Source organism: Panthera pardus, unplaced genomic scaffold (genome assembly GCF_024362965.1).
Source record: "Panthera pardus isolate Hobbes unplaced genomic scaffold, ASM2436296v1 HiC_scaffold_27, whole genome shotgun sequence".
Classification (NCBI taxonomy): domain Eukaryota; kingdom Metazoa; phylum Chordata; class Mammalia; order Carnivora; family Felidae; genus Panthera; species Panthera pardus.
The window spans coordinates 29,991,382-30,003,111 of NW_026526843.1; the positions used below are offsets into that span (position 1 = coordinate 29,991,382).

General features: G+C 46.0%; 1 protein-coding gene across 1 annotated transcript; it reads left to right on the forward strand.

Moving 5' to 3' along the window:
* The first annotated feature begins 4,133 nt into the window (after positions 1-4,133).
* Positions 4,134-4,847, forward strand: LOC109250707 (60S ribosomal protein L34-like). Its single transcript, XM_053892114.1, is given in 2 exon segments — positions 4,134-4,306; positions 4,308-4,847. Coding segments are annotated over 2 exon segments (351 nt in total). The 5' UTR covers positions 4,134-4,178; the 3' UTR covers positions 4,531-4,847.
* The last annotated feature ends 6,883 nt before the right edge of the window (positions 4,848-11,730 follow it).

Here is an 11,730-nt window from a genome sequence, read left to right on the forward strand (position 1 = left end):
GCGTCTATTAGAAAGTTTCTTTTATGAATAAAGAGTAGAAGTTAAATTTTGCAGGCTGCTATAAAACACTTAGGAATGTCTCATAAGGCTTTAAATAGCTGTCGTTGCCCCAGAAGTCAGAAAAAGAAGGCTAGAGAATCTGTTATAGGGTATTTTCTCAGTTTGGGAAAATTTCAGGGTAGAAATGTTACTTCATGGTACAGATATGCATAGTTTGAAAGGTATATCAAGTTCTTTTGGTGATTTTTTTAAATTTTATTTTTTATTTTTAAAGATTTACATCCAAATTAGTCAGCATATAGTGCAACAATGATTTCAGGAGTAGATTCCTTAGTGCCCCTTACCCATTTAGCCCATCCCCCCCCCACACCCCCTCCAGCAACCCTCAGTGTGTTCTCCATATTTAAGAGTCTCTTCTGTTTTGTCCCCCTCCCTGTTTTTATATTATTTTTGTTTCCCTTCCCTTATGTTCATCTGTTTTGTCTCTTCAAGTCCTCATACGAGTGAAGTCATATGATTTTTGTCTTTCTCTGACTAATTTCACTTCGCATAATACCCTCCAGTTCCATCCACGTAGTTGCAAATGGCAAGATTTCATTCTTTTTGAGTGCCGAATAATACTCCATTGTGTGTGTGTGTGTGTGTGTCTATATGTACACACACATATAGACCACATCTTCTTTATCCATCCATCCATCGATGGACATATGGACATTTGGGCTCTTTCTATACTTTGGCTATTGTCGATAGCGCTGCTATAAACATGGGGGTGCATGTGCCCCTTCGAAACAGCACACCTGTATCCCGTGGATAAATGCCTCGTAGTCCAATTGCGGGTCGTAGGGTAGTTCTATTTTTAGTTGATGATATTTAAAAGTATTTTTGGTCACCCTATCTGCACGTGAACACTATTTGATGCTTAAGACAGTTGTTTCTAGAAGCATGATTATGAGTGTAAAAATGGAATGCGGCACTTAATTTATGGGCCTGTTGACCTATTTTCCACGGCTAAATGTTGCCCTGTGTGTTTCTGTCTGTCTTCTACTCTTTTTATAAGGACACTTCTCCTATTAGATTAGGGCCAGCCCTGATGACCTCCTGTTAACGCGATTCCACCTGTAATTATTTCCAAATGAGGTCACGTTCACAGGTACCGGGCATTAGGTCTTCAACACATCTTTTCGGGGGATACAATTCAACCCATAACACTTGCCCAGAGAGAAAGGCAAGAACATAAGATAGAACCAGAATGTTAAAGTATGGGCGACCGTAACATTTTCCGACAATAGCCGTTTAGTTTTCCATTTGGAGAAACTGAGGCCCAGAACAATCAGGAGACTGGCCCAAGGTCATGCAACTAGACAAGGAGAGAGTTGGGGCTGGAAATCAGCAATGACGGGGTAATGTACAAAGCACGCAAATGTGTTTCTGCATACGTGCCTAAAACGCTCAAGGTTGGCCTTAGGGCAAAAGTGAGAATTAATTAGGCCAAGTCTATTTGAGCCTTTGTCACCTCTCTTTCATTTCTCTTTTCCTCCCTGTCGGAACCTCCTTAGCCTTACTCTCTCCTCTAGAAACAGGTGACATTTACTCAGTGCTCCCTCTGTGCGAGCCACTGTGCTATGTTTTCCGTGGTACTACCCGTTCCATTCGCATAACGTAGCCATAAACGCTACTGTGATCCCGTTTTACAAATGAGGAAACTGAGCCTCAGAGAGGTTAATGAACTTGCCGAGTCTCGCCGTTTGTAAGTGGCCGGGCTGAGACACAAACGCAGGCAGAACCCACAGTCTTAACTACTTTGCCACCCTGCATCTTCCAACGGCCCCTCCTCACTGCCATATGCTTGCACACCCTTTATTCCGCGGCACACCCAGCGGCTCTCCCGGAGGCCCTCCTTAAGCCTGCCTTCCCAGAGAGGGTCTTACGTGTCAGGATCATCCCTGGGACTCTGCCTGTGGCTATGATGAGGTGGTAAAGAAAGAAACCAGCTGGCTGTATGAACAGGGCCTCCCAGGGGCCTAGGGTCTGTTTCTGAAATGGTCTGGCGTCTGTTTCTCAGATTTGAAGGTTCAGAGACTTTGTCTTGTTGGCTTCCCCAGGGGCATTTGGGTCTAGGGTCAGAATTGCCCTATCTACACTTGCAGGCGATTGATTGCTAGTCCAGAACACCAAGCTGAGAATTTGCACCGAAAAACATACCTGCCAAGTGTCACAAGTATTGCCAAGAGAAGCAGTATCGAGAAGGGAGGGCCGCTCGGACAGGGCCTTGCCAAGGGTCCTTTAAGTGAGGTCCTCATGCCCGTATCTGGGTCCTGGTCTCCCCCCACCATAGGGACTAGGACCAAGTGGGGAGGGGGAGTGCTGGCCATAGGCTTGACTTCTGGGTAGCAGGGTTCCAGGGGCTGGGTTGTGTCAGGACTTTCCGGCAGCCTGGGGCCGAGAGCCAGGCGCTATGGGCAGAAGAGCCGAGGTTTTAATAGGAAAGCCAACATCACACGTTGAGTCCAAAGGATGTGGGAGGACAGAAAGGGCAACGTGAGGAGGGAATTCAGTAGCTCAGAGAGATGGGGGCAGGCAAACTGAGAGGAGACACAGCACCAAATTCTTGGCTCAGCCTGGATCTTGCCTCGGGTTCTTGGGATCTGGTAGGGCCCCAGATCAACTCGTCTCGTTCACACCTACATTTCCTCCTGAGGGCTTTGACTTGACCTGCTATTCAGGTTCTTGGCAGCCTACGCTGCTTTCTTGGATTTTTCCAATGTGGCTTGCTCTGTTATTTAACATTTACCTATTTTTGAGAGACAGAGAGAGACAGAGCGTGAGTGGGGGAGGGGTGGAGAGAGAAGGAGACACAGAATCCGGAGCAGGCTCTACGCTCTGAGCTGTCAGCGCAGAGCCCGACGCGGGGCTCGAACTCACGGACTGTGAGATCATGACCTGAGCCGAAGTCAGACGCTCAACCGACTGAGCCACCCAGGCGCCCCATCATTAGATTCAAAAGTTCTCTTTCCGGGGACGCCCGCCGGGCTCAGTCGGTGGAGTATGTGGCTTTTGATCTCAGGGGTCGTGAGTTCGAGCCCCACGTTGGGTGTAGAGGTTACTTGAATAAATTAAAAATCAAATTTAAAAAACTGAAAAAAATGTCTGCTTCTGTCCTGTTCTCTTCTACTTTGGGACATTCTTGGGACAGGCATTCACTTCCTGTTTTGTTCGTGGCGGTTAATGACGCACAATTGATTCGGGCCGTATCAGCTGCTCCTGTGGTTCAGTCACTTCAGGCTGCGACTGCTGGCTTTAGCAACCCCCCCCGGGTGAGTGAGCTGCCTCGGAGCAGTGTCTGTCCATCACCAAGGGCATCTTGGTGTATCCGGTGCCTAGCGCGAACTTGAGACATATTTGCTGCATGAAGGGAGAAATGAACATGTGACCGACTGAATGAATCACTGACGACTCCTTTGTAAACTGCTTGTGGTCCACTTTGTCCAAACGTTTACAGGAAAGCAGGTTGTGGGGCGCCCGGGGGGCTCAGTCCGTTAAGCGCCCGACTCTTGGTTTCGGCTCAGGTTGTGATCTCACGGTTCGTGAGATCGAGCCCCGCTTTTGGCCCCGCGCTGAGCTTGGAGCCTGCTTGGGGTTCTCTGTCTCCCTTTCTCTCTGCTCCCCCCCGCCCGGGCTCATGCTCCCTCTCTCAAAATCAATAAACATTTAAAAAAAACAAATACAAATTACTACCAAATTAAGAAATGTCTGTTGTAGGGGCGTCTGGGTGGCTCGGTTGGTTAAGCATCCGACTCCCGATTTTGGCTCAGGTCATGATCTCATGACTTCGAGTCTCGTCGGGCTCTACGTTGGCAGCGAGGAGCCTGCTTGGGATTCTCTCCCTCCTTCTCTCTGTGCGCCTCCCGGACCTGCGCTGTCTCTGTCTCTCTCAAATAAATAAAGAAGTAAAAACTTAAAAAAAAAAAAATAAAGAAATGTCTGTTGTAGAAACTAAGTCACTTAGAACTGCATAGAGTAAAAATTAAGAGCCTTCTGACCCCCTTTCCTGCCCCATTCCCACCGCCCTTAGGAAACTGCTGTCATCGGGTCTTGATACTTTAATATCCTCCCTCCCGCTTCTTAAAAAAAAAAAAAAAAAAAAAAAGATCAGGGGACGACGTCTGTAGGCATTCAGAATGGTCCAGCATTTGGCAACCTGTCGTAGGCTATCGTTCGCTACAGCCCTTAACAAAACGAGGCTGTCCCAAACCCCTGGTAACAGAATCGTCTACCTTTATACCAAGAAGGGTGAGAAGGCACCAAAAAGCATGTGGTATGTGCCCAGGCTGACTTCGAGGAGTTCGTGCCGGGAGACCTGAGGTTCTTACGAGGTTGCCTACGACGAAAACACACGTCAGCAGGACCTATGGTGGTTCCGCGTGTGCTAAGTGTGTTCGTGACAGGATCAAACATGCTTTCCTTACCGAGGAGCAGAAAATCGTGGTGAAAGTGTCGAAGGCAAAAGCACAGAGTCAGAAAGCGAAATAAAAACAAACAAACAAACCACGAAGGGTTGTTGAGTGATAAACAAATCAAAAGGCTTGTTCTGTTAAAACAACAACAACAACATCATCTTTTCCATGTGATTTGCAGCTTGCTGTTTCCACTTAAATTATCCGCCTGAAAGTATCGCCTGAGTAACTTTTTGGAAAAGGTTTATTTATTTTTGAGAGAGAGAGAGAAAGAGGGAGAGGGAGAGAAAGACAGCACAAGAGTAGGGGAGGGGCAGAGAGAGGGGGAGGCAGAGGATCCGAAGCGGGCTGTGTGCTGACAGCAGAGAGCCCGATGCAGGGCTCGAACTCACGAACCGCGAGATCATGACCTGAGCCGCACTTGAACGCTTGACCGACTGAGCCAGCCAGGTGCCCCAATACACGGTATTTAAAAAAAAAAAAGAATCAATGTGATAGATATTTGGGTGCGTCCAAATCCTACTACTAGAAACCATTTGAATACATCCGTATTCAGGTTCCCTCCACTGTCTGAAAGCGTAGTGTTGCCTTGAAACCTTTTGTAAACCGAAGCGGCCTAAAGCAAAAGGTATCCCCTGCTTTCCAGAAGTTTGCGTGAGACCACGTCGCTTTGCTGAAGGACCCTACGGTATAGTTCGGTAGCAGCTCTTTTCATAAAAGCCAAACACCTCTTCGCATTTCTGGCGGTAGTACCTGCTTCCTCTGTGTGTGCGCTCGATTCCACCCCCTTCTACGCAGGGACCTGACTCCCGCAGTGCCCCCGTCCCTCCTGCCCCTCCCTTTACTGTGTCTCTCCTAGACGCCTGCCAAGATGTTACTTCTAGACCCCCCTCTGGAATCTTTCTCTTGAACTCACTCCCTCCTCTGGTTACTTTCTCTTCCTCGGCTAAAACAAGGCTCCCCCCCCCCCCCACCCTGGAGAAGTCGAAGTCGCCCCGGCTATTCCGCTAAAACCGCCTTTATCAAGGTGACTAATTACTTCCCTTGTGCTAAATCCGGTGACCTGTGCGTGACGTTTGACATAATCGATTACTCCCGCTTCCTTGAGGCATTTTCTCCTCTCGGCTTCCAGGACGCACACGCGCTGCTGGTTTTCATTCATTTCTCTCGACTTGTCCTTTCAGTTTCCTCTGCCAGCTCCTCCCCGCTCCCCCCTGACCTCTTGGCGTTGGTCTGTCCCGGGGCTCAGTCCTTAGATCTTTTTCCGTCTGAATTTACTACCCCCCCCCCCATTTTTTGGGAAGATTTTAGTTTCAAGTAAGCTCTACACCCAATGTGGGGCTCCAACTCACAACCCCAAGATCAAGAGTCGCATATGCTCTATCAACGGAGCCAGCCAAGCGCCCCTGTCTGAGTTTACTCCTATGGTGATCTCATTTGCTCTCAAGGCTTTAAATACCACCCATCTGCTAAGGACCTCAAATGTATGTTTCCAGCCCTGACCTCTCTTAGGCAATTCAGAGCCACATATCCCCTGACCACCTCCCCTCCACTCTGATGGACAAAAGGTCACTGGAGTTCAACGTGTCCAAAACCCAACTCCCAATCTTCTCTTAAAGTCTGCAAGCCCTGGGGTGCCTGGCTGGCTCAGTCGGCGGCGGATCATGTGACCTTTGATCCCCGGGTTGTGAGTTCAAACCCCGCACTGGGTGTAGCGATGACGTAAAAATAAAATCTGTGTTCATTTATCTGGATATCCTACAGGCGTTTTTATTGCTGCGTATAAAGCAGTGCTTTATACGTCTGTTTCTTCTAGTAGGCTGGAAAAAAAAAAAATCTTTTCAAGCGCCGAGGTTTTCTCCCGAACAGTAAAGAGACAGAGGGAGAGAGAATCCCAAGCAGGCTCCACTCTGTCAGCACAGAGCCCAACGCGGGGCTTGAACTCATGAACCGTGAGATCATGACTGAGCCCAGATCAAGAGCCGGACACTTAACCGACGGAGCCACCCAGGCGCCCCAAACATCAAATCATTTCTTGGCACAAAATCCTCCGATGGCTTTTTCGTCTCATCCCACGTAAGAGATTCAGTCATCACAGTGCCTTACAAGACCCTGTGCCATCTGCCATCGACTGCTCCCTCGGAAATGTTACCTCATATTCTACTGGCTCTCCTCCCAGCATCCCTCCCCACCTGGATCCCCGACCCACGTTCACTCCACTCCTGTCACAGTGGCTCCCTTGCTGTTGCTTTAACATGCCCAGCCACTCAAAACCTTTGCCCTCACTGTTCCCTCCAACGCGGAGGCTCTCATTCAGGGGCCATTTTGCTCCCCAGGTGACATTTGGGGATGTTTGGAGACATGTTCACACCACAGCCTCCCCTCCAATGAAGAATTATCTTGCCAACCGTCAATATCGCCCAGGTTGAAAAATCCTGGTCTGCTCTTTCCCCAGATGTCTACATGGCCCGTGCCTTCACCTCCCGGTCTGTGCTGAAATGTCACCTTCTCAGAGATGACCACTCTGTTGAAAATCACAATCCCTCCAACTCCCATCACCGTTTCCTGCCTGAGTTTTCTCAATAGCACTGATCACTGCTGTCCTACAGATTTTATTTACTGTGGTTTTTTTTTCTCCATGAGAATTTAAACTCCCCTTAAGACAGAAATTTTGAGTGTTGCACGCCTGCATCACATATGGCTCGATAAGTATTTGTTGAATGAATGCATATCAACTTTATCATATAGTACTATGTTCTCCTCCCATATATTTGAGTCTGTTTCTATACTCCATTCTGATCCTTTAAATTGCCAATTCTTGTCAATTTCTGCATCACACTTCTTGAAATAGTGTGGCTTGATAATACCCTTTACTGTCTGGTAGGCTCAATCCCTACTTATTACCGTCCTTTTCTAAATTTTAATGTATTTTTATGATCATTTTGTCGAGTTCCCCATCTCTCCCTTCTGCGAATTTCTTTCTAGAATTTTCATTGTGTGCGTGTTAGATTTCTAGATTAATTTATGGGGAACTGACAATGTTAAAATGTTGAGTCTTCCTGTTAAAGTCTTATTTTACGTCCCATAGAAGTTTTATAGTTTCTTTCTTATAGAGGTCCTCCTGGTCATTTTTTTTTTTTTTTTTTTTTTGCTTAATCCTAGATATTTTATGGGTTTTATTACTATTGTGGGATAATGTCTTCTATTATAAATTCTGATCATTGATTTTATATGATAATCTCATCAGCAGCTGTCTCTGATAGGTATGAGGAAAACATTTAAAATAGAGAGTATTCTTTCTCCGGCTTTTGCTTCCTTAACAGGAGTGCTTGGAGTATCTGTTTCTGCATTCTGATATTTTTTTTTAAATTTTTTTTTAACGTTTATTTATTTTTGAGACACAGAGAGACAGAGCATGAACAGGGGAGGAGCAGAGAGAGAGGGAGACACAGAATCTGAAACAGGCTCCAGGCTCTGAGCTGTCAGCACAGAGCCCGACGCGGGGCTCGAACTCACAGACTGTGAGATCATGACCTGAGCCGAAGTCGGACGCTTAACCGACGAGCCACCCAGGCGCCCCTGCATTCTGATATTTTAACAACTTCACAGTTTCTGGTGGTCTCAAAGATTTTGTCAACTTTTTTTTTTTGGAGTGATTGAAGTCTGCATGCTCCATTTAGTTTCCCTGACTCTGGACACTTCCTGAATTCAAAATTTACCTCTCAAACACCTTGGGCTACCTTGGGAAAGAAACAAGATCGAGGGCTCTTTATTCTCTGTGTAGCTGACAGCGCTTTTTTGAGCTGCCTGCCAAGCATTAAGAAAATTGTTATAATAATTTAGTTCATGCCGAAACTCTTTATCGTCAGCTTTCAGGTGTAAAGAAAGTTCAACTTGCTTACAATAGAACTACTCTACCCCCCAGCAATTGCGCTGGTAGGTATGTCTCCAAAGCATGCGAAAATGCTGATCCGAAGGGGCATATGCACCCCAATGTTTATAGCGGTGCTATGGACAAGAGCCAAACTATGGAAAGAGCCCAAATGTCCATGGACTGATGAATGGGTAAAGAAGTGGTACATGTATGCACAATGGAATATTACTCGGCCGTTAAAAAGAATGAAATCTTGCCATTTGCAACGACGTGGATGGAACTAGAGGGTAGTATGGTAAGGGAAATCAGTCAGTCCGAGAAAAACAAATACCACATGATTCCGCTCCTACGTGGAATTCAAGAAACAAGACAGATGAACATAGAGGAAGGAAGAAAATCAAAACGGAGAGGGAGGCCAACCATAAGAGACTCTGAACTACAGAGGACACACTAAGGGGAGGTGGGTGGGGGATGGGCTAAATGGGTGATGGGCATTAAGGAAGGCACACGTGATGAGCACCGGGTGGCATCTGTAAGTGATCGATCACTGAATTCTACTCCGGAAACCAATAGTACCCCATATGTTAACTAACTGGAATTTAAAGAAAAACTCGACGCTAAATGAAATTAAAATATTCACATATGTGGAAACCACATTTAATGGACCAGTGGTGGTTTCTAACCCACGTAAGGCAAAAACATGTCACCTAAAGAGCTTTAAAGATAACTCATGCCTAAAAAAAAAAAAAAAAAAAAAAATTTTGTAATGGCATTATTTTATTTCAAGTCTGCTTTATAAATGGAATGAACTGAAACGCATTCACACCTAGAAAACCACATTATTGCCATTTTATGTAATTTGCACGCTGCAAATGTTGTATTTTACAAAAGGGCTGAAAAAGCCCATAATAGGCTGTCTTACCCATGTCTGTTCTCGTGTTTGTTAGAGAAAGCACATGGTCCTATTAGCCCCTGGGCATTGTGAGGCCAAATACACAGACATTCATTGAATACGCAGAAGTCTCAATTAGGCAGTAGTTTTTGCCAATAATATAAAGAGAAATGTCTTGATTGAGGTTGGGGGTGGGGAGGGGCAATTTTGTCCCCATTGCAGATGTCTGATTAGCTATGAAAAGAGAACGTGTTCTCTCTAAGCCTTGGGTTAATAATCTTAAAATCTATTTCTGTGGCTCTTGTTAAAAAACAATCAGCTGTGATAGGGAAAGCAGCAACCATTAAAAGAAAACAATGACAGCTTAGACCATGTAGGAAAAAAACCAAACTCTATAACACCACCATAAATAACGTTGCAAGTGAAACAACATTTGGGGGAAAATATTTGCAACATATATGAAGCATTTCTGACAAAATGATTGGAATAAAAAGAGGACAGATGCTCAAAGAGAAAAAAGGACAGAGGCCTCGGTTGTCACACAAAAGAAGAAATACAAACGGAAATAAACATGAAAAGCTCTTCTACTTTACTGGTGATCAAAGGCATGCAAAATAAAATAACGTTGCTATTTTAAAAACCTATCAGAGTAGCAAAGATGGAAACATTATTAGTATCCGATGCTTTTAAAGGTGTGAGGAAAGGGCAGTTCTCATATATGACTGATGAGAAAGTCAATCAAGGGCAATTTGGCAATATGCATCAAAACTGAAAATGTGCATACTCTTTATTTAGCAATTTCAGAATTCAGAAATCTATTTTAGAGGCATATTTTGCACGTGCAGAAAAAAGTATGTTCAAAGATATTCATTGAGGCATTATTCATAATCGCCAAGATTAACGGCCTAACTGCCCATCAAAGGCGAGCTGGACAAATATAGGAATCCTTACACTAAACAACTTTTTTTTTTTTTTTAAGATTTAAAAAAAGAAATTATTTCTAAGTAATCGCTACACCCAACGTGGGGCTCGAACTTACAACCTCAAGATCAAGAGTCGCACACTCCACTGACTGAGCCAGCCAGGCTCTCCTGCACTAAATAACTTAAAAAAAATAATAAAGGCCGGGGGGCGGGGGAGAGGGGAACATGGGTGATGGGCATTGAGGAGGGCACTTGTTGGGATGAGCTCTGGGTGTTGTATGGAAGCAACGAACCATGGGAATCTGCCCCCAAAACCAAGAGCACAGTATACATTTGTGAGCCAATTTGACAATAAATTATATTAAAAATAACAATACAGTAGATCTGTGTGGGCTGATAGGGAGTAATGCCGAGAGCTTTTACTGAGAGAAGGAGGTCTTCAAACACCAAGTGTGATGAACGTCTGTGATTCTGCTCCTTCCATCTTCTTGTCTCACTCTAGACAACTCATGGTAAGTTCTCCATCATCATTGACGCGGACGTTCAATCCTGGCTGAAATGGTTCATTCTCGGTGCTCCCGTTACTTGAAAGATTTGAACACTCCTGCTTTGAAACACCTTTTTCACTTGGTTTCCAGGACCCCGCCCTCTCTTAGGGTTTTTTGGGCCCCCATTGGCTTCTTAGCTTCCTTATTCGCCAAATTCCCCACCGAGAGCGTTTCCCAGGGCCCCATCCTGGTCCACCTCGTTCCTGCCTCTCTTTCCTTACTCCAGATCCGATCTCACAGCTTCAGATACAGTCCCTGGGCTGTTGTCTCCCTGATGGCCCCCTCCCACGAACTCCAGACTCCTATCTCTGCCTACCCGGTAGCTCCTCTTAGCCAGCAGACATCTTAAGCTTCTCCTCTCCCAAACCAAACTTCCGGTTTTCACCCCCAAAACTTCTCTTCACCTTCTGTATCTCAGTGAATGGTAACTCCGTTCATCCTGTCGCCCAGGCCAAACACCCGGGCGCCAAGTCCGACTCCTTTCTTTCTTTCTGTCACGCTCCACGTCTAGCACCAAGTTCGCCGTGAAGTTCACGAAGCTTAAACGTCAGAGGCTCCGCATTTGCGGCCCCTTCTTCCGAGGCCCTAACGGCGGGATCACGTGACCACGTGCCTTTTGTAAAATTTGCCGTAGGCAAACATTTTTAATTTAATAGTAATTAATAAGTAATTGCAGTCGGTTCGGACAGCTGTCTCCTTCCCCTCCAACTTCCCCTCCGTCGTTCTTGCTCTTGTGGCGGGGTTGGCATTGGGCGGCCGTGGGCATTTTGAGTCCCACAAAGGGGAGGTTGAACTAGGCTTACATTTATTTTGGGTTTGATCAGGCATATTCACACGGCTTGCCCTCACTTCTGGCGCAGAGAGAGAGAGAGAGAGAGAGAGAGAGGGAGACCCAGGATCCGAAGCAGGCTCCAGGCTCCGAGCTGTCAGCACGGAGTCAGTCGCAGGGCTTGAACTCGCGAACCTCGCGCCTTGAACTCACGAGCGGAAGTCAGATGCCTAACGGACTGGAGCTCTACCCTCCTAATAAAGTTTTAAG